At 41.9% G+C, this 23,377-nt stretch overlaps 1 protein-coding gene across 1 annotated transcript in view; it reads left to right on the top strand.

Moving 5' to 3' along the window:
* Nucleotides 1–23,014, top strand: part of syt6a (synaptotagmin VIa) — a 56,084-nt gene extending 33,070 nt beyond the window's left edge. The window contains exons 2-7 of the mRNA XM_086104030.1: nt 8,433–8,856; nt 12,057–12,618; nt 13,781–13,901; nt 15,204–15,375; nt 16,451–16,601; nt 17,399–23,014. Of these exons, the coding sequence (XP_085960156.1) occupies nt 8,433–8,856; nt 12,057–12,618; nt 13,781–13,901; nt 15,204–15,375; nt 16,451–16,601; nt 17,399–17,470 (1,502 nt within the window). The 3' untranslated portion in view covers nt 17,471–23,014. The remainder of the gene's footprint in view (nt 1–8,432; nt 8,857–12,056; nt 12,619–13,780; nt 13,902–15,203; nt 15,376–16,450; nt 16,602–17,398) is intronic.
* Nucleotides 23,015–23,377: the final 363 nt, after the last annotated feature.

Here is a 23,377-nt window from a genome sequence, read left to right as displayed (position 1 = left end):
TCATTCAATTCCTCTATAAAGTGTTTCTCAAATCATATCTTGAAAATGTTTCTTTTTACATGACAGGTTGTGGCGAAAAGCCGCAAAAAGGAAGAATAAGAAAACTGTTCAAATTAAGAAAACATTTTCACACAAGTAATGTAATTCTGGCATGGTACCAAAAAATGGCCGAAGAATCCGCTTAGTAGGGGTGACAATTCCAGACGTTGAGACAATTTACAACTGGAAGTGAAGTGTTCTGCATGCTGACAGGAAGCCCAATACAGTCACAACAATGTCAGTGATTAAAATTGTCCCAATGTTTGAGCACAGGGGACAAGCTTGTTATGTCCCATTAACATATTATAAGATTATTTCACTATTTGTTCCATGCAAGCATAGGCAGACTGCAAGCCTTACAATAGAGACTGCGGCTTGGGGTCAACAAGCAGGTTAATTATTCCATTCCCATTTGGCTCAATTGGCCAATGATAAATCCGCTAGGAAGCAGATGTGGAGTTACCTTTGACCTGTCGGAGAAAATGCTTGTACAAAAAAAATAATAATTACAAGAGCCACTTCTGATTTATTATTTATTTATTTATTTACTTTTCTCATTTCTGTGTGTTAGTATGCACGCGAGTGTATGTGTGCGCACGTGCTAAAACAATATCAGGAGGAATCAATGTGATATTTTGCATTTATAAAAAAAAAAAAATACATTTATACAGATTCATTTCAGATTCATACAATGTCTCAAAAATGATATCTGACACCAGGGTACACCGTTTTTTTTGGGGGGTGGGGGGGTTACACTAATTGAATCATTAAATTGCTACAGTGAAAAGTAACATTCAAAATATTCAAAGTAGGACAAAGCACAAAATTGTAGAACTCCCACATGAGTAATGTTTACCGCATCGTATTTCCCTTCTGGTTTCACACATGCGATTTACCCACTGGCGCTTAACACCTCCTCTCAAATGCTGGAGTTTAGGATTTGATGATGTGTGTGTGTGTGGGGGGGGGGGGGGGGGATTATGGGATTTGGAGAAAAAGATACCACGGAATAAACTCTCCAAAATTGGCTGAGATGCCCACATCAAGCTTAGTGGGAATTATTCCCGCCCTCAGAGAAAGCATACAGGAAAGACAAGTTTCCCGGGCGTGTAGGCGAAACCGTTTTTACAAATTAACGTTGATCTACAAACCGCATTCCGTGATAAATTCTGCCGCGTTGGGCATTTTCAGTGTCTTGGTATTTCAAACCTCCCCCTGCAACAAGCGCAGAAGTGTCTTTTAATCAACTCAGAATGAAAACACACAATTGATACATTTAAAGTAGTATGAGATGGGATTACATGGGCATGGTTTGGGAAAAGGTCAGAAGCGCCTGCAAGCTTGTATGGTAGCCCTCGATCTGTTTCGTCAGAGCTGGACCACGGCTCTTCAAGAAAGAACGCTGTGTCTGTTGAATGATTTAATTCATCTCATCGCAGTTACATCGCAGATACATAACAGATGTCAATCATGTGCTCCTTCAAGGGATGACATTTGTCGCGCTCAAATATGGCACGCTTGAATTTGTGAGCAGAGTTGTTCTCGTCGGACCATTTACAGCCAAGTAAACCCTTTTTTGTCATGATCCTGTCTCGTTTGCTTTTTGTTTCAGTCTTCAGCTGTGAGTGGGCGTTCCCTCACGAGTCGCACGTGTTTCAAATCTGCCTGCTTTATAAACCAGGCCGCGCCAACAACAGACTGTCGGATTCTTATGACTCTGACTCCAAGTGCCTAATTTTTTAGATGTTCTTGACATTGTTTGCCTCAGAGCCTCGCCTCGTTCGTTCATAGTGTTTTTGCTCTGGTGAGAATTTTCCTTGTTACGTATTCCTGGTTTTTGTTCGGCATGTATTGGATTTTCTTGTCCTTTAAGTTGCCAAACAATTTTCATTTTTATCGTTCCTTGCCTTTTGCAAGCATTTTTTTTGTTCATTCTCCCCTTTTCCTGGTTCTTTGTTACCCGCATCCTTCGTTGTACTTTGTCGGTCTTGCGTTTTTGTTAATAAATATTTTGGTGACCAAAACCTCTTATTTGTTGGAATCGTCATTCTGTTCGGACTTCGTCCGGACATTTGACACTTTTGAATATACGAAAAGTTAAAACAGTGTGTGTGTATGTGTGCATGTGTGCGTGTGCGTGCGCGTGCATGTGTGTGTGTGTTATTAATAAAATGCCCTAAAGGTTATTATGTCATTTTGCAAAATCTTTCCTGTTCCTTCATTAGATCCTTAGTTGAGTTTTATTGTACACCTCTTAGTACTTTCAGTATTTGTATGGTGGTGTGAATGCAAATTCCTCATACAAAGGCCAATGATCGGCATTTTAACATACGGTATTGTAAATTTGCCCTTTATTTCTGCAACTTTATTTTTTAATTTTATTTCCGCCCCTTCACTTGCTGTACTGTAATCGTGTGAGGGTCAGGACGCAGCATAATAAATGCTTGTACTCTTTGAACTCTCGTGATTGGCATTTGCGAGCACAAATATATATTTTACAGACGTACCATTACACGCACACACACACACAAAAAAAAAACCCCTGCAGCAATACTTTTAAATGTTGGGTTGCATTGCTGCCAAATTCCCAGCCATGTTTCCTTGTGCGGCTACACATATTGCATTTGCCAGACACAGCTTCTGGATCTAATCATTGAAAACAGTCATCATGTTCAATTTGGGCATGTGCGAGTATGTCATAACCAAAGCAACAGCGCGTTTGTTGTCTTTGTGATGATAATGCTTCTCCATCAACACGCAGCTACATTTACTCCACCACAAGCCACAATACGTTTGTGTGTGTACTGTATATCAGATTTGACAACGCTAGTACAGGGTGTTCAAAAGACAATGCTACAAGAGAACCCGACAATGCATGTGTCAAGTGTTTCGGAAATATCATTTCCAAATGGGTCATTCCCGAATAGGAGGGAAACGTGGGATTTGAAAAATGTCCATCTATTTCATATCATCTTCATTTTTTATCATGTAAAACAGATAAACAATAAGATAATTTGATTGGTCTAGCTCAAACAGCAACAGTACACTTAATAAACGTATTTTATTTATTCAATTTAAGATGTAAGATGGTCATCAGAAGAGAGAACCAAACAACATTTGCCATTTTATGGGATGCTCAAGAGCTATTTGGTATTTTAAGTAATATTTACAATATATTTGTAGCACACATACTGTTTTGGAGAAACTAGTTTACACAACAATTGCATGTTTCTGTATATTGCGTGTGGATTATTTGAAATTTCAAGATGGGGACAGAAACTTTTTTGCTCATTATCCTTTTTGACTCAATTGCTGGCCTGGCATGCCTATGACATGTTCACGTCACAAGATTTCTGGCAAACACAATGAAAAAACTTGAATGTTTCAACAAGATTGTTAACATAAACATGTACCCAGTATATATATATATTTTTTGCATGTATTTGTTGTTTGTACATTTGCCGAAGTCGAAGAGCAGGTTTCTTCCAGATGACCCGGTTGCCATCGAAACGCAGTTTGATTAGAGCACAAAACCCTCGGGTATCAATTTGCCATCTTCCTTCATTTCCTAGCAAACAACTTGCACCCTTGTTAACACACGTCAATCTAAAAAGAAAAAAAATGACATGTCAAAAACATGTCACCTTCAATGTGCAATGTGTCATTGTAATGCTGTGTTGGTAGTCTACAGCCTTTGTGCGAGTCATTCGGGCTAAAAAAAACGTTTTAACATCGCAGCTCACATGTCTGCCCTTTGCTGCAGAGCCAGCAGCCACCTGAAGGAGCTTTAGCGGCCTGATTGATTTCGCTTCGGCAGTATTGATTGTGGGAAGTGTTTTTCAGCATTGAAGGTACCCCAGAAAGAGCCTGGTGATCGACTGCGGGCCGGCGGTAGTCCACTCCTGCGGAAAGCGCGGGTGTAATCATTAATAGTGCAGCTAAAAATGCTGGAGGTTGCTCCATTCCCACGCTGTCTGGGGAGCTGGTGTCCGGCGGGAATAATACGCTTCGCTTCATTAGCCGCGTGTCTGAAGAGGAAGACCAACGGCTTTATTATCATCACTTCCTATTCGGCTTTTGGTCATGCCTGTCCATGCCTTACTACTGCAGGGATGTTTAGCTCTCTGTCCTTTCTTCGCAGCGCTGAAGTGATGAGCTGCTTTTCAGCTGGCATGCTTCTATTTCTGTCGTCATTATGGGAAACGCTCCTTTCGCTTCCACGGCTGATTGACGAGCACGCGGAGGTGTGGTGGCGCGATCGTTCCCTCATTAACCTTTTCGCGCCGAACCAGAGAGAGCACAGAGACCGTCGAGAAAAGTTTGCAGCTGAACAATTCTTTGAAATATGGAAATAACACCCTTTTAGCTTCAATCACAAGATCAATCGTACTGTCTAAACAATATATTGTTTTCAAACACTCGTTGGAAAAAAAAAAAGGACATTCTTCTTTTGTGTCTTTAGAAAGTTTCACGTATGAAAGCCAGCAGAAATCATCGAGAACAATGTAAAATCGTATACATGCCAGACCACAAGTTTGTGATTTCAAACAGGATGTGCTTAATTGCATCAAAATGAAGATGTACTTCTTTCAAACCACACCCTTTCTATTCGCACAATCTTTATTTACACAAGAGTTGCCTTGGGCAATTCATACGGAACTGTACGGAACCCAGATAATCTTGGTACAACTGATTTTGGACTATTAGTCAGAGAGAGCGGCCCGGTGGTCCAGTGGTTAGCGCGTCGACCTCACAGTGCACAGGTACCGGGTTCAATTCCAGCTCCGGCCTTCCCGTGTGGAGTTTGCATGTTCTCCCCGGCCCTGCGTGGGTTTTCTCCGGGTACTCCGGTTTCCTCCCATATTAAAAACATGCATGGCTGGCGGCTTGAACACTGTAAATTGCCCCGAGGTGTGTGTGTGAGCGTGAATGGTTGTTCGTCTCTGTGTGCCCTGCGATTGGCTGGAAACCGGTTCTGGATGTCCCTCGCCTACTGCCTGAAGACAGCTGGTGTAGGCTCCAACATCCCCCGCGACCTTAGTGAGGATAAAGCGGATCGTAAAATGAATGAATGAATAGTCAGAGAGATTTCTTAAACTACTCCCTAGCAGCGCAAATGAGGCTCATATCATCTATCTTTGAGGACAGTGACACACCTGCTTGGACACAAATGGGATTACATCCCGAACAGGAAAAGATCAATCTGGTTTCCGTTTATAATTAAATGCAAGATGTGTAAACAATCTGCCAGATCGATGCTGAGACATCTAATTCATATTTGGTAGGAGGTTCACAAACATCTTGGATTGAAAGACGGATTATCAACTAAAACCTGATGAGAACAAAACAAACCTCCCACCCATGACTGTTGACAATAGGATTTTGGATATGTAACACAAGAACGGGCTCGAGCGCCGAGAGAACGGCTTTGAGGAGGGCTTAATCATGTCATTTGAACACTTGAAAAAGAAATATAACTTCCCAACCAGACCTTTATTTATCTCCCGATACGATCACTCGATACGATCACTCCTGAGGACAAGCTTCGCTCCTGAATTGACTCTGTCTACCATGAGTAAGATAGAAGAATTTCTTTATGAGATGAACAAAGTCAAATGTATTTCCAGATGCCTGTTGATGGACGGGTGTACAAAATCAGATTTTCTTCAGTCTACACTGAAACGGGAGTCAGATCTCAGGGTTCCAATTGATGAACAGTTAGGTGCGGATTTATGTTGGGGTAAACTTTCAACCACCATCAATACCTGCTTTTGACTGGAAATTGAGTACTACGCCAGTCATGCCCCCCCCCAAAAAAAGACATTCTTTCAACTCTCTCCTGTCAATTGTTTTCTGAACATTCTTTTTTTTTTCACTATTCCTGGTATTGCCAAGTAAGCGTGCCAAACTCTTGAACATTCGGCAGCCATATACAGACCATATCATGATACCCACTCCAAGTATGCTGACTGTATTTTATTCTCATGTGTAATTCCTTGCGTTGCAGGCTCAGCTTCAGTTTCAGTGGAGCGTCTGTGAAATTTCACATGACGCGTTGGAGCTGTTGCGGACAGCTGAGATATGAGTTCACCAAGAGCAGAAATCTTTATGCAAGGAGGGGCTCATCTTAAGAGGAACATTCAATTAAGTTTGGAACTAGAAAGCTGTCCGAGGAGCGAGAGCAATTTGTTTCAGTTCACGCAGGTGCCACAGTTTTGTTTTTTTTAAATAAAGATCTATAAGGCTGTGATCGTCACTCCATGCTTTTGACACCTAGACGCTTCCATCTGCTCAAAGGATGAGTGTTATCCACTCTTGTTTCATCACTTGTGTGATTAAATAGCTTAACAAATGTACATTATGTAGATGTAAGCCAAAAGCAAGCAATCTGCTTTTCTCTATTAATAAAACCGAAAAACAATCTGAGATGAACTCATCTTTGCCTGCAGGTTCCAGCGGGGGAAGATTTAGCTCAGTAAACATTTTGAGGAAAAAAAAAAGAAAAAAAAAAAAAGCTAATTCAATGTGCCCTAAAGCGGCTTCCTGCTATCGGTGCACTATTACATGGAGACTAGGGTCTTCTGAGAGCAGCACTCAGCTATGGTAGATAAATTAGAGTCAACGCAGTGTGTGGAAAAGAACACTGCTGCAAAATGTGGGGAATTGAATTCAGGCTTGGGCGACTGGGGAACGTTCCAGGTATCAGATGCAGAAATATGATTATACGGAATCAACAAACAGCGTGCTTTGCCTGTTCTCCCTCAGGCTCCGCGCATCTTGCTCGTCAGTGTCCTTGGCCCGTGTCCAAGTCTTTTGTGTGTGACTCCAAATGCATTCAAACTCAACCGGTATGCCCAGGTTCCTTCATCTTTTGGCCATTTTGACCCCTCATCTCTCCTCCCGGGACCCTTCCTGCATTACCGTTTTAAGAGATTATATATTTAACCTGTAATTTGTCAGCCTATGATCTTTTTTTTTTTCTCCGCCCCGATTAGCGCTGCCCCAACCATTGTTTTTCTTTCAATGACAAATGACAAAAAACATCACAGAGTACAGTATAGTACTGCACTGTATCACCACCTTTCGATGTGCTGTCTGGTGTGTGACGTGTGATAAGTATGAATACACAGCATATTATCATATATATTATTACCTGACTATGTTGGTTCTGTGTATTATTATTATTTATTTGCTTGCATGTTTTTTTTTATGGGTATTCCTGCTGTCTCCCGCATTCCCAAACTATGCATGTTGTGTTTATTGAAAACTATAAATTGTCAGACTGCAGATGTTGATGTGAGTGAGAATGGTTTCATATGTGCTAGTGCTGCGTATTTTTAGGAATATATCTAATTATCCTTTTTTTTGGACAGATATTACGAATTTGATTCAATTCACTGTGTACAGTAAAATTTTCAAACATGACAGAAAATGACATCATACCTTCCAAAAATTACAAAGATTTAACTAACAATGAAAAAAAAATATAGAGGCTGTGTGATGGAGGCATTCCTTTTTCAAGACCTACTGCTTGGCATCATCCATTCATGCTTGGCATTTTGATTAAAATTGCATTTGTGGAATGAGTTACGCAGTCAAATCCAGCCAATTTTGTCCATCTCAAAGGGCGGCCATTTTGAAACTTGCTGTCGGCTGAGAATGACATCACAGTTGCTCAGTGCTCGGGTAACGACCAATCACGGCTCAGCTATAGAAAACAGGTGAGCAGCGATTGGTGGTTACCTGAGCCTTGAGCAGCTGTGATGTCATTTTCAGTTGACAGCAAGTGGGAAAATGGCCACCCCCTGAGAGGGCAAAAAACAGGTGATATTGTCTGCTGAATTTATATTCCACAAACACAATATTAATCAGAATGCTGTGTTGAGACTAGTGGAGCCACATAGAACATATTATTGTAAAGAAATGCTTGCTATGGATCATATCTTTTCCTTCTCTCTGCTTATTTTCATTCAGATTCAGCATTTTCATTTTCATCTGTTTTTTTGTTTTTTTACATAATGAAATTAAGTCTCAGCGGGCTATCATTTGGCCTTGTGCTGCCACTTGCTGTCGACTGAAAATGACATCACAGTGCCTCAGGGCTCAGCTTGCAGAAAACAGGTGAGCCACATTGGTTGTTAACTGAGCTTTTAGGCACTGTGATATTATTTTCAATTCGCAAAGTTAACAAATAGGTTTCCTTGAGGGCCAAAACATCTATTTTAATGTTTTACTGAATGAAGTCTGTGGATATGAATTGCAGAGTTATACGGAGACAATGAGGTATGTCCAAAAATATTGACCTAATACGGTGTCTCTCTTTGTCTTCTCACCCTCATCATTGCCATCTGCTTGCACATATTGTGTTCCTGTACCCCACGGCTCGCCACCAGACGCTACTTTTGGCCTCCTGCTCGGTGTTTTTGTGCTCTGTGGCTTAGTTCTGCTGGGCCTCCTCGTCTTTGGCTCCTGGAAGTGGTACGGTCCGCCTCGGCGGAGCAAAGCCAGCTTTCTCGCTCCGTCCCCCAGCCCGGAGCACCACCCGCTGCAGCTGCCTCGCCCGGTGCCATTGCCGTCGCCCCCAGGTCCCCAACAACAGCAGCACCAGCAGCAGCAGCAGCAGCAGCCAGCGGTCACCATGGCAACAGAGAAAGTGAAGGACCCCATGGGCCCGATGGGCTTCCTGGAGGCCGCGGTGAAGATAAGCCATACATCTCCTGACATCCCCACTGATGTTCAACTCTCCATGAGGGAGCACTTCCTGCGCCGCACACAGCGCATGCAGAGGCAAACAACTGAGCCAGCTTCCTCCACACGGTTAGTCATGACACGTGTGTGTGCGTGTTTGAGTGCGGACGCGTTGATAATACACATGTTGTGTGCCGTACTTATTGTATGGTTTCATCTCAAGTAGTGTTGTGAAGGACCAGTAGAAACAAAATATTAAAACCCTCGCATGGCTTGTTTAAATTCAACAAGCCCATCCCGTCTTGGGGTCATGGGAAACAATGACAGCCCAAGTGTGTTACCTGTGTGTCGTCTATCCTGACACGTGGTTTGAAATAAGGGACGCTGCTCACCTGATCAAGGGTGACCCCGCTCGAACAAGGGTGACCCTGGGAGAGACCCGAGGCCGCTAGGTGTGTCCAAAGTCTCCTTGATGAGTGTGTCCCGCTATTCACGTTACTTCTCTTTTGTTTACGTTATTTGCGGAAGTAATGTCTGTTGTGCAATGTAACATTTCGGTCACGTGGGCCTGCCAGCAAATCATCGTGTATTTGTTGTGATGTGGTCACATGGGTTACGTGGCCAACCGGGTACACGTGTACTCTAACAAGAAGAAAAAAAAAAAACGCTGGATCAACGTTCCTACGGTCGGCTTTAAAGTTACACTTTCACTAAAAAGGAATAAAAACTCAAATGAAGCATTAAAAAAATAAATCCCCTCTTGCAACAAGACCACATTTTACTATGTGATGTTGATATTGTCTCTGTAAATGCAGCTATTTTGTTGAAAAGTTGTCGGCGCCTGCTTTTCTTTGTCATTATTTGGCCTTTTTCCTTTCCAAGTGGGCGCACTTAAGACGTTCATTATTTTTGTTTTGTTTTGTTTTTGCTTACATCTTTATGTAGTGAGTGGTTTGAAATGTAAAGAGGCACTGGCAGATGCACATAATTTTCAAAAATAAATCTAAAATAATGAAAGACGGAAAGAGGGAGAGATCCTACATTTGCCCTGAATTGTGGCGCCCTGGTGGATCGCTTTGTAGGTGAGAAGAATAATTTCAGATTTGATGCTACATGATATTCAAAGTCATTCTCAGATAATAAGCTAAAATGATTAAAAGACAAAACTGTTATGTAACAAGTCAGCGACCTCGAAGGCATTTGCATCTTCTTGCAAGTCATTACACTGAAGTTAATTACATGTGACGACTTCATCGGGAGCCTTCCACTGAGGAGGCAAAATGCTGTGATGCATGTTTCCAGCATGTTGAGCGACCGCCAGCTCGTCATCCTTTAAATCCTTTTGTCCTTGAATTAGAGCAGGAGTGCTTTCCCGCGGGGCTTCAATCCAACGACTCATCAGGCATGATTTGTGCATGCGGCACTACAAGAAGCATGCTATCAGCGTCACTTTGTCATCACTGATTAGCTGTGAGCCGCATCTGTTCAACTTTGACTTTATCAATGTGATGTGGTTACGTTTAAACATTAATTAACGGTATACTTTTGCCCGAAGGTGAAGAAAACTCTTTGGAGGACACAACAAATCAATTAATGAATTCATCAAAACTTGAACCCTTATTTGTCCATGAATTTGAATTTTTCATTTTAGCTACTGACAGTTCGGTCACAAGCGGGGTGAGGCATCAAATAATACATTACAGTATGATAGATGAACTCTGTCAGTTGCTTTGCAGCAGATACGGTAACAAAACTATGACGTCACTCAAATCCTCAATTTACACCTTCTCATTTGGGCCACATGGCCTGTGTGTTCCTTATGTAACACGGGCATGCAGAGTTACAATGATCAAACTTTTAAATGCTTTGAGACAAATAGCCATCAATCGACCGATTTTCTTTTGCTTTGACTTGCAAGCGCAAACTTGAGATACAAGCACAGCTGGGTGTCTGAGACTTCAATTGAACCCCTTTCACAATAAGCGACAAGCACACGAGAATAACTTCCATGGTGAGGAATGCCTGTGTGAACTTTAAGCAAATGCCAGCATGCAAAATGGACCAAAATGTGACGACCTGTTCAGTCGCATGTTGTAGTTTGTGATTCTCCAACCTTTTCCTTTTCCTCAGAGTCAAACTCTAGTCCCAACATACCGTGTACAGGTATGACTGTAACACTGAATACCTCTTTCATTTGTGCTTCATGCTCATCATGGTAGCTCAAAGCCAGACTTGCACTGGCGACCTCAGACTAGAAGACGGAAATGTGAGGGTCAGATAACTGAGATCGGATGGTCCCGTGGCTTTTTAGAGTGGGTGAAAGGGGTTATGTAACATATGAAGACACCTAGTATCTGTATAGTGCGGGGGTCGGCAACCTGCGGCTCCAGAGCCGTATGTGGCTCTTTAGCTCCGCCTTAGTGGCTCCCTGGAGCTTTTTCAAAAAAGTTTGAAAATGGAAAAAGATGGGAGAGGGAAATATATTTTAATGTGGTTTCTGCAGGAAGACAAACATGACACAAACACTCTTAACGTTTTTCCAATGCTGTAAACATGTGTAGAATAAATATTAAATTTCAACATTTCTGTCAACGAAGATTTGCGTCAAAGCCTGCGACACACGCTTCTATTAGCAGGGTGGGGTACCAGACAGGTGGCTGTTATTTAAAAAAAAAAAAACGGCTTTTCATGTACAATTCACCGAGGGTACTGGCAGTGAACGGGAATCTGGAGGGCAGAGAGGAGCATTTTTAAACGGTACACGTGAGCTAAGATAGTTAACACGCTGCAAAAGTGTGTCCCATGCCTCGGCATGCGTGTGTAAGGGTGTGCATATGCGCGAGTGCGGGAACGGGTCGATCTCAGGAGGCTGGTTGATCGAAAAGTAGATCTTCGGTCAAAAAAGGCTGGGCACCCCTCCTCTACAGGATGCAGTGCAGGGGAACAAAAAAACATTTAATCATGAAGGCTCATTTTGTATTGTATTTGTCGCCAACTTAGTCATTTTGATTGTAGGTTAATCTAGCTCATATAGATACATACAGCATGTGTTTCCTTCATTACAAGGCTTTTAATTTTTTGCGGCTCCAGACATTTTTTTTTTTTTGGTCCAATATGGCTCTTCCAACATTTTGTGTTGCCGACCCCTGGTATAGTGTTACTAAGCAATAATAAACCCTCAGTAAGGATATCATTATTGTAAAGTGGCACAAGTTTTGGAAATTGAAAAAAAACATTTTGGTTTGTTATCGAACCTTGTCTTTTCTAATTCATTTGTACATTTCCATTCCTCGTTCCCATGACTTCATGTGATGGTTGTCCTTCTGCAGGCACAATTCCTTCAAAAGGCACCTTCCCCGGCAGATGCAGGTCGGCAGTCTAGACCTGGGGAACGACTACATGTTGGACAAAGAGGAAAAATCCACAAGCATTGGCCGTATTCAGCCAGAGCTCTACCAGCAGAAAACATGTGACTCCGGGGACTCCTCCAAGAACGGCAGCAGCAAAAACTGTGGCAGGATTAACTTCTCTCTCAAGTATGACTATGACAATGAGGCCCTGCTTGTCAACGTCATCAGGGCGGTCGACCTTCCTGCCAAAGACTTGTGCGGCACCTCCGACCCTTACGTCAAGATCTACCTGCTGCCTGACCGCAAGAAGTTCCAGACGCGTGTTCATCGGAAGACCCTCAACCCCACCTTCAGTGAAAGCTTCCACTTCCCCGTGCCTTATGACGAGCTGGCGACACGGAAGCTCCACATGAGCGTTTTCGACTTTGACAGGTTTTCACGACACGACATGATTGGCGAGGTGGTGATGGACAACCTCTTTGAGACGTCGGATTTATCCCGGGAAACAAATCTATGGAGAGATATCGACTACGCGACAAGTGTAAGAATGCAGTGCCATCTTTTAACACATAGTTTGAGGTCTCTTCATGTGATTTCATGTTTTAAGTTTCTATTGTACATTCCTGTCGAGAGCGATCTAATTCTACGCTCAGACCAAATGCGGGGTGAGCGTTTCTGCCGGTGCGAGTCCACATTTGGTCTCAACGTAGCACGACCACACACATAAGATGACTGCAAAAACCCAAACCTACATAAAGTCGATCTCCATACTTCTCGACCTCATATAGTGCAGCACTTTGATCCATCCTTTTTCCATAGCGCTTGTCCTGACTAGCGTCACGGGTGATCTAGAGCCTATCCGAAAAAACTTTCGCTACGGGGTATACCAATCAGGGGACACATCTAAAACTATTCACACTCATATTCATATCTATGTTCAAGTTAGTCCAGGTCAGTCTTCAATACACACTGGAAAGCCTGAGCTGAGATTCAAACTGTGAACCTCAAAATTGAGATTCTGTCATTCAAACTAACTTGCCACCCCGCTGTTGACTTGACACTGTTAATCTCTTTCATATCGCATTAACGCTCCATCGAAATGTCAAAAGAAACACCTCGAGCTTTGTTACAGCTTGTTTGGGTAAAATACTGAAAATCTCCCGGTTGTCAAAAGTGTATGACACATTAAACTGTGTAACTTCCTCCGCAGTCCATCAGTGTCACTTTATGCTTTTCCAACAGTTGACGGCTGTGCTCTCACATCACAGCTCGACTTTCACACCTTTCAAAATAAATTCCTCACCACATCACAGGAAGACATGCATGTCGGGCGTTCACCTGCGAGCGTACAGATGACGTGCACCTGCTTTTTGGCACGCTCGCACCTACCCAGAGAAAGGCCATCTCACTTATTTTCAAGTTAAAAAATATATATGTTAACGGGATAGCTATTTCCATTGTAACTACCCGTATTTGGTTTAAGTAAGACGTGTTGAGCCAAATTAAACCTGACAGTAAGTAAGAGACCGTATCAAAACTTGGATGTAGTCCGTGTTAGGATGGGAAGCAGACACGATGCATTCCCTGATATCTCACAGCTGCTGTGTACAACTCTTCGAAAGCTAAAAAGCATTTGTTTAATGGTGCGTGCGTGTGTGTGTGTGTGTGTGTGCGCGCGCGTGTGTGTGCGTGTCTATCCTCAGGAGAGTGTCGACCTTGGGGAGATCATGTTTTCACTCTGTTACCTGCCCACTGCTGGAAGACTCACACTGACTGTCATCAAGTGCAGGAACCTCAAGGCCATGGACATCACTGGATACTCAGGCAAGTGTGTGTGCGTGTGCGTGTGTGTGTGTGTGTGTGTGTGTGTGTGTGTGTGTGTGTGTGTGTGTGTGTGTGTGTGTGTGTGTTACTGTTGTCTCAGATCATAAACACACAAGTGGCTGGCAAGCCATCTCTCTGTTTATTCTCGTAATTATTCCCAGGCAAGGTGTGTCATATCAAGCTATTGTTATGTTGTTGTTTTTTATAAGCGCCTGCCATCCTTCTTTCCCCTTGCAGGACTGAGAGTGTGCAATGTGACCTTTATTTTGCTTTAAATGCCACAATTGAGCCATATTCGGGATTTCTTGTGACATATTTGCCTTGTGATGGTTAATGACATTCAACGTGAGCCACAATGTTCCTCCCAAGAGTTTTATGCTTTTACCATGATTTTAATTGGGGTTTCATGCATTACATACATACTTTGTATAAATGACTGTACTTCCTCATATAGTGGTGTGAATTTTATTTACTTAATTGGGAAGACTACCAAGTGTTTATTTGGAGTAAGGCTTTTATTGAAGGGAGGTCTGAAGATCTACAAAAGCATTTTTTTATGATATTTAAAAAAATTATGCATGACATTGCGGCCCGGTGGCACATCGACCTCACAGCGCAGAGGTCGTGGGTTCGATCCCGGCTCTGGCCTTCCTGTAAGGAGTTTGCATGTTCTCCCCGTGCCTGCGTGGGTTTTCTCCGGGTACTGCGGTTTCCTCCCACATTCCAAAAACATGGCAGGCTGATTAAACACTCGAAATTGTCCCTAGTTGTGAGTGTGAGCGCGGATGGTTGTTCGTCTCTGTGTGCCGTGCTGCCAACCGGTTCAGGGTGTCCCCCGCCAACTGCCCGAAGAAGGCTGGGATGGGCTCCAACACGCCCGCAACAGTTGTGAGGACAAATTTGCCCAGTGTGGGACAAATAAAGGTCACCTTATCTTATAAATTGGTTGGATGGATAGATGCATGACATATTCATTTGAACACCCGTCAAGAAAATGAGAATCCAGCATGTGGGGTGCTTTAATGCAAACTATTTCAATTTCAGTGAGCTCTCAATGTTCGATTTGGAAAGCGTTCATATTTACATCGTATATCAAGCACAAAATCCAACTCTAAAAGTGTTTTTTATAAGTAAGTTTTCTGTTAATATATGATGTCTAATTTGACATCATAAACTTGAAAATGTATTATTTTAAAGTCAACATAAAGTGGGACAAACTAGAACAGATGCTCTCTTAGGACTTCATAAATGTTCGTGTCCCATCATGACTTCTTTCCCTTTTGTCATCCTTCTCCAATCCAGATCCTTACGTCAAAGTGTCACTAATATGTGACGGGCGACGTCTGAAGAAGAAGAAGACCAGCATCAAAAAGAACACGCTCAATCCCACCTACAACGAGGCCATCATCTTTGACATCCCACCCGACAGCATGGACCACGTCAGCCTTCACATCTCTGTCATGGATTACGACTTGTACGTACGAAAAGTCGGCTGCGCACATGACAATTTTGAATTCAATGATTTTTCAGATTTAAGAGACCCCGCACAGAATGAGGAAGGCTTTTTAAGATAATATTTATGGCTAGTAGCGAGTTGCTCACGAACGTTGATGCTAACTAAGATTAGCAGCTGACAAGCCAAATATCTGACTGACGTCAGATTGATGACTTCTTCATTTGAAATGGAGTCAGCCACAACATGTCTCCTTTATAGATGCCTGCGCATCACACTGATGCCATGAGAGGCAAGTTGTGTCCAACATGTTTTGCATCACACTCTATTGCCGACAGATAGCCATGAACCTTTTACCGGCTGACTGCTGACCCAGATTACTGCTACTGCACATGTGCATGAAAAATAGAAAGGCAACTACGGCGTGGAAGGTTGAGAATTCAATTTTGAGAGAAAAAAATACGATGAAAAAAAATGAAGGACTACATTGATGATTAAATTAAATGTTATTGATGATTTTGATCATTGATGTAATCAGGACTAGTTGACTAATCTTAGCAGTCCTAAGGTGAGACTGTAAAAATGCTTGTCTAATATCTTTTTTATGGAAAGATTTACCTGTTTACCCTATTTGCATTTGCATAACAGTGCATCATTTAGAATGGAATTTTAATGTGACATTACCCCTTCGACATGATTGATCGTGGGTGTTTTGTGCGCAGGGAACTGGGGATGTTTGTAAGAGTCAATTCTGTGGAAGGCGATAAAGACATTGCCTCTCTCTACACAGTTTCATTCGTGGGGGCGCATTTTCCCTTCGGGAGAGACTTTGGGGGTGGTGGTGGTGCGGCCAGAAGGCTTCATGGGAGAAAAAAAAGAATGAAGGAAGGCATAACTGATTGCATTTTAGTATTACTTTTGTGGGCTAATTTTCATTTTTACGTCGGTTCGGCCATGTCTCAGAACAGTACTTCTCATTTCTGATGTTTGTCTTTCGATGATGTGACACCGATCCAGTGAGCGATTACAATCATCGGAACCACGAATGAGTTGATGTTTCGAGCAAAGTCACATTGCACACGTCTGCACCCCGCAGGGTCGGTCACAATGAGGTCATCGGCGTAATGCGGGTGGGATGCAATGCAGAGGGACTGGGAAGGGACCACTGGAACGAAATGTTGGCCTACCCTCGCAAGCCCATCGCACACTGGCACCCTCTACTGGAGTCCAAAAAATCAGAGAAGGAGGTGAGTGAGGGGCAAAAAAAAAAAAAAAAAAAAAAAAATCTCTTGGATCACTTTCACTGACCAAAATGTGTGAACAAAGTATCAAACGCGCTAAATAAATGAAATAAAATCGAATGTGACGAGACTTCTGATCACCTCTGTTTTTTTGTCTGTATTGTAACCGGATCAATGGGCTGCCGCCTCTAAATTGTGGTCCTGTCTCTTGGGGAAAAATTTGAGGAAAATGATAATTAAATAGCACTGCATCAGCACCGTAATGTGCCGGCCCACCGGACATCTGTCCTATATGCCAGATGGCCAGTCCAGCCCTGGACATGTGGCTCGAGCACCAGCCAATGTACAGGATGTACAGTATTTTGTAACAAATGATCCGAATCCCCTTGAATTTTGAAATGATTTTATCATACGTGGTTCAACCCAAATACTGTGTTTACGTGATTGAACACATTTTTTGGCTTTTCATTTGAGCTGCAGAGCTTATAAATGACCGGTACATTAATAGTGTGTGTGCGTGGGGTGTGGGGGTGTGGGGGGGAGAGTTTTGTTATGATTTGTTTGGTTTCATTTTTTTATATCACAAAAGACAGATATTTGAAAGGCATGGGGTTGACTTTCCAGTGGAAGCCCAAAATTCATCTAGAAATGGTTGCACTTCATACATTAGCAAGATACAGGATATGTTTTGCACCATGTTGCATCTTTATGCAAGTCAATTTCATTTGTTATTTCTAAAATGGCACGAGACTCACTCTTCGCATGTGTCGGGGTGTGTGTGTGTGTGTGTGTGTGTGTCACAGTGGAAAGCAAGAGCCGCTAGCTTTGACAGCCAGGGCTCCTGCCCTTCCCCTCGCCCCCCAGCGACACCCTGAGCAACGCCGCCTGCGACCCCTTATGACCCCCTGCAACCCGGATGGGGGGCGGTGGGAGGATCTTCCTGCCTCCTGCTGGTCCACTTCCTGTCTGTCTGATTATTGAGGAGAAACCCTGCTGTCGCTCCTGCTCTGTCTCCCTCTCTGCGCCCCGACCCACCCCTCAACCCACGCCAACGTGGTCTGAGACTCATCTGGAAGCACATCAGGTCAGGCCGTATTTTTGGGTGTTATGACTGCTCAACCTTGCTGAGGCGGGTCTTACAGTGCCCTTCCTCCTTGGTTGGATGTGTGCAGATTCAAACTAAGACAAAGACGTGATGATCAGAGGATGTTTCTTAAAGCCAAGTAGGATGTCCAAGGAGGCGCGTGCGGCTTTTCAAAATGTTCTGGTGCTGCATTCATTTATTATCAAAACAAAATGGAGCTTCATTAAGGTGTCAAAGTTCAGTTTCCCGTTTTATCATCATGCGATGTGATTGAATTTTTTTCACGAACAAGCAGTCAACTGGATGGTAAGCACTGTAAAAAGTGTTTCATTAAAGAGAGAAAACATGGAAATACCACCAATGGCAATTCGTATTTGCTATTTTCTCAAAAAATGGCTGTCCCTTAGTAGACTCCCTGACCTAATTAGCCGCCAGTTGTGTCATCGACATACGACAAATAGAAAGACTCCCTCAGAGAGAGGCCTCCCTTTACTCATGACAAGACAACAACAACAACAACAACAACAACAAAATGTTTGGGCCCTAATTTTATCGACAGATGCATGTGTGCTCAGCGTGAAAACTGTTGCATCTTTATTTTTGTGCCGGGGCAAGTTTATCGTGTTTGCGAATCGCGTTGCACCTCAAAGGCATTCTGCTGTATTCTATTGCATGCCTTGAGGTATCGAGCAGTTTGGTGACCAAACATTCTTTGACTAGCTTAAAAGCAGGTCTAAGTTGTGGCGCAGGTGGTGTAATGCAATTTTGGTGGATTTGATCCAGGTGGAGGCAGACAGATTCTGGTACGCACAGTTAGACTGTGCTTTGCACAAGACTTGCACTTGAACATTTGAGGATTTATCACATGATGTAATGCGCTACTCGACACGATGCGACAGTGATTTGCGTTTGATTTGTGTGCGCATCCTTATTTATGCTTCGAGGAGCAACGCAACTTTTTTTTGTTCCGCCAAGTCTGCCACGTTTCTTGATCTTCAGCTGCACTTCTCCATAATCGTCATATGATTTTTTTTTAAACCCCAGTTTCAATTGACAAATATACAAAGTATTCAAGTACTACCATATTGGTAAATATAATTTTAAAATTTGTTTATACAAATAAGCTGAGAGCGTCTCGCCCACTGTAAAAGGCCTCCTTCCATCTGAAGTTTAGTAAATAGACATTACTGGCCACATGCCGTGAATTGAGCAGAACTTGATGTTTGCAGGGTCTCCTCTTGTTTTGGAGGATGTCATGTATAATTATGTGCATATAGTTATGTACAGACACTTTTTTTCCGTGATTGTATGGCTTCTTTGAACCCAGCTAGATGTAGCCTAGCAGGTGGTGACAATTAGAGAAAAAAAAAAGCCTCCTCAATGTTTACTCTGTCTTGAAACATTGCGTTGGTTCTCTTGTGGAAAATGTTATCATTTATCACCTCAGATTCTGGTGTGGTTCAGTTGTATTGTTTTTTTTTTTGTTTGTTTTGTTTTGACCTGTCTTAGAATCAACATGAACTTGAAAATGAATTGAAAATTGTTTTGTTGTGTTCGTAAATGAAGAAGTAAATATTTTGTATCCCCAAAAAAACAAAAACCTCCCCTTTCAAGCTGTGTGAATGGAAAAGTGTTGAATCAATATGTGTGAGTCTTTTTTTTTTTTTTATCGAGGTTGTGATTCAAAAGCAGAAATGCTAGCTCTCAAAACAATAAGGGTGCAGCGGGATTTCATCACTCTCAATAAAATAAATAATTTAAAGTCTTTTCATTTTTGGAAAATAATAACGTGTATGTGGGGGAGGGGGGTGGTCGAGTGATCCTATTTGAATAATTCTGGCTGGTCTTTGGACAATGAAGAATACTAGCAATGAATATGGAAATGCTGACTTGCATAGCATTTTTTCATATGCTATGAGAAGAACAGAACAGCAGTAGCAAAATATGAGTTCCAATGAGTCATCACTATTTTAATTCATGCTGTTTGTTGTTTTTAACTTATCATTTTTTAATACCATTCTGTTGTGTATCATTAGTTTCATCACCATGATGTTAACATTAGGTGGTTTGTTTCCATGTGGGAAGCATTTGTAGAAATTGTTTAGGAAAATGCTGGGACTCAAATTGGAAGGTGTTTGGATATTTCCAATGGCGACCAATCGGAGGTTGGATTTAAGACATCTTTTTACTGGGCCCAAGTGGGAGAACCCCCCCCCCCCCCCCCGCCCCCAAACAAACCAGAAGCAATGTACAAATCACAAACAATTCCTGAACTAGTTGATGGTGAAATGTCTCAGATGCAGTGGTGAACCATAAGATATTTTCCTAAAAATGCAAAAACAAAAAATGAAAACAGATATGAAAAAAAAAAAGGTTTTTGAGGTTGAAGGTGATTGGGGAAAGATTAAATGCATCACAATTAGTGGTCTTTTAATAAAAACATTCAGCAGGTTTGGGTTCAAAACTGGTTTATTCTCAATTTCTGCCCCATGTACCCCCCCCCCCAAAAAAAATGATACATTTCCAGTGTTGAAGTGAAGCGTCTTCCAAGATGGATGACACAGTATCACTGACCTCAGTGTGCACGTGTCATTTATCACAGTATTTCTCGGGGGGGGGGGGGGGGGCTTTTGGGCTTCAGGAAATGTACAGGCGTGTCCGCCAGAATCTGTTTTAGACATTTACTTTTTTCTTTTTTTCTTTTTTGTTATGTTGACGAGTTGGGCTCAGTCCAGTCGGGTTGACATTACCAAGCGGTGGCTTTTGGTCTCATTGGCCCTTGCTTTGTGGTTGATGTCACAGCTCTTGGTATCATGAAACCTCCAATTTTATTTCAGGAGATTTCATAGTCAGTGCTGGTTTTTATTTCCCCCCGTGGTACAGGAGAAATTTATGCCGCAAAATATCAGGTATCCTCCAAAGGATTTTCTTCTGTATTTTTTTTTTTTAACCTGTCTTGTTCATTGCTTAAACATGCAGTATGGTGGATCTGTGTGCCTTTTTATGACAGAGCAGTCAAGCCATACACAACACAACAGATTAAAAGAAAGACTATGGATGCACTGAAACCACTTTTTTTTTTTTAGTATGAGTACTAGTACTTCCATTTGACTACTTGTGAATACCCAGTAAGTGCTTTATTGTAATCAAATATTGTTCACAAACACAAAGGACCACGGCAGAGGTTTCACTCCAATATCAAACTTTTTAGAAGAACAACCTTTCATTATTTACATTTTAATATCCAGCTGCATGTTTTTAATGGTCTTGCCAAAGGTTTCAGTCAACCGTAGCCTGCAACACAAGCCATTTAAGTTACGTGACGTATCAGTCTGAACACTTGCGGGGGCACTATGTAGAAGTAGCACGCACAGTAGCGGAGAAGGGACAAAAAAAACAAAAAAAGAATGCAGAGTCTGGTGGATATGTAGGAAAACGGATATCAGGTTACCTGTGTTAACTACAAAATAAAGCGAATAAAAAGAAATACAAGACCGCTTCTTGAGAATACCACAAGGTATAAACGAAACTGTGACTGGACAACGGAACTGATACTTTCACATTCCTACACAACACCGCTTACTGTTTACCCGAAGCACCGCACTCACCGTCTTTATGTCAGGGGCACGACTGGCTCCGCTAGCTTTGTGGTGCTAGCCAGACAGCCCGTCGTTACAACTTTTGGTAAACCTAATTTTGGAGGGCCTCGTTTTCTTTCCAAAATGTTGTTGACCATTCCCAAAAGTTGCTGTTTATGTCAGGTTAGTCAAGTGATATCGGTGTGTTTTTATTGGAACCGTTTTTCAAGTTGGAGTATGAGTATAGATAATACAAGATAGGCTAAAAATAATAGAGAGAACAACAATAACATTGCATAGGAGTTGGATTTTATCTGTATAGAAAATAGGACAGGGCATGGCAGGCCAGGTAGTACGACCCGGAGTGGGTATATAGTGACAGTCGCCCCTGTAAAAAAATTGGTGCCCAAATGACAGGATAATTCTGCAACGTAATAAAAAAAAGGCACGTAATGGCAATTAGAAAGTGGCCCCTCACCATTAAATGTAATCCTACATGTGCGTGTCAAGGGAGACATAAAATAAGCACCACCAGACATAGACGCTTGTTATCAAAGGTATCCTGCAATTCTTTTTGATCCTACACACAGTATGTCTCATTAAAACCAGTTCAACCAGTCAGATTTCCATAATAAGGTGAGCTCCAACTGTCTCTTGAATGCCATCATAAATAATAAATGAGAAAAATGCCATCATTTCATCAAAACTGATGAAATGAGACAATATTTTTGGCCCAAGTTGACATCTCAAGTAGCAATTACTTCAGCGCGATCAAAAATAAAACTGGAACACGAGTTGACTTCCAAGTTGTTCTAATTTCAAAACCAAAACTGCAGTGAGAAATAATAGGAGTTGAAGGTTGAAACTGATACCAACATAAAAACCTTTATTCGCTGTGCACTACAGGCATTTTCACATTAGCAACTGTCTGTAAATATAATCATAAAACTGGAACTGAACCATAACAATGAAATAAGGTAAAATTAGCACTACCATTTGAAGACAACAATAAAGCGTGTGCTGGGTTATGTCAGAAAAATTTTTGTGGTTGTTTTGTCAATATGTTCTGTTTAAGCAATTATATGCTCAACATTACATCTCTCTTGTCAAAGTAATTTGAGTGTGAGAGTCAAGAGCATTGCCATATTTGTGCTTTGCTGATCCTCAGTGACACTCTCGTGAAAGGCGCAACACACACAAGAAAAAAAGCGGACATATACAAAATATATGGATGTGGATGTAAGGAGGTGACCGAGTTTAGGATTCCTGTCACACTCATTTTGTTCAGGTTGTGGATTCCGTGCATCTTCTGAACCTTCATCTCTTTATCATTTTAGATCAACTTCAGATTTCTTCAACTTTTAAGTGTTTCCTGTGCTGTTTTGACACCCCCTGCACTTTTAGGCAGTCACGTATTTGTAACCATGTGTGGTTGTTTGCTCTTTGAACTGTAAACCTTTTAGCTTCGCTTCATGTCACCACCATTCTCAAAATGATTTCTTTGAGTTTGAACGAAGATTTTTGTTTGTTTTTTAATGGGCATTTGTATAATAGTGACAAGTGAGAAAATATTCTGTTGATGAAATGAGCACTTAGTCTAAGGAGTCTGTTATAGACTTACCAGTGAAATAATTGGCATTATTTTGTTCCCCACTTGTCACTGTAAAAACCTCTTAATTGTTTCCCTTCCATTGGGTGTGACGTGTTTTGGTTTGTGACATGATCTGCCTTTCGATTAAAGGATTTATGCAACGTGAGCTGTTGTTTGTTTTTGCCGGATAATGGTGTCGGCCTAACGAGCCAGAGCACTCCCCAACGACATGAGATGAGATTGTCAAATGTGCACTGCCTCACACTGCAAGGATCCTCAACAACATTTAATTATTAAACAATTCCTATGTTGTGGTACATTACAGTAATGATCCTGATGATATAGTATAGTACAGTTGAAAATATGAGACATGTTGGAAATACAATAATTGTATGTCCAGGTGAAGTAATAGAAAATACACATTTGAAGCATTTAACTATACTATTAATTAGGGATGAACAAGTAACGATACAAGGTATCGAGTGTTCTCAAATGCCGCCGATACCAGTTGTTGATAGTAGAAGGAAGT

Source organism: Hippocampus guttulatus, chromosome 1 (assembly GCF_054856545.1).
Source record: "Hippocampus guttulatus isolate MCC_2025c chromosome 1, RoL_Hgut_1.0, whole genome shotgun sequence".
In the NCBI taxonomy this organism is placed as follows: domain Eukaryota; kingdom Metazoa; phylum Chordata; class Actinopteri; order Syngnathiformes; family Syngnathidae; genus Hippocampus; species Hippocampus guttulatus.
The sequence above is the reverse complement of the archived record's forward strand: the minus strand, read 5'-3'. Positions and strand labels throughout refer to the sequence as shown.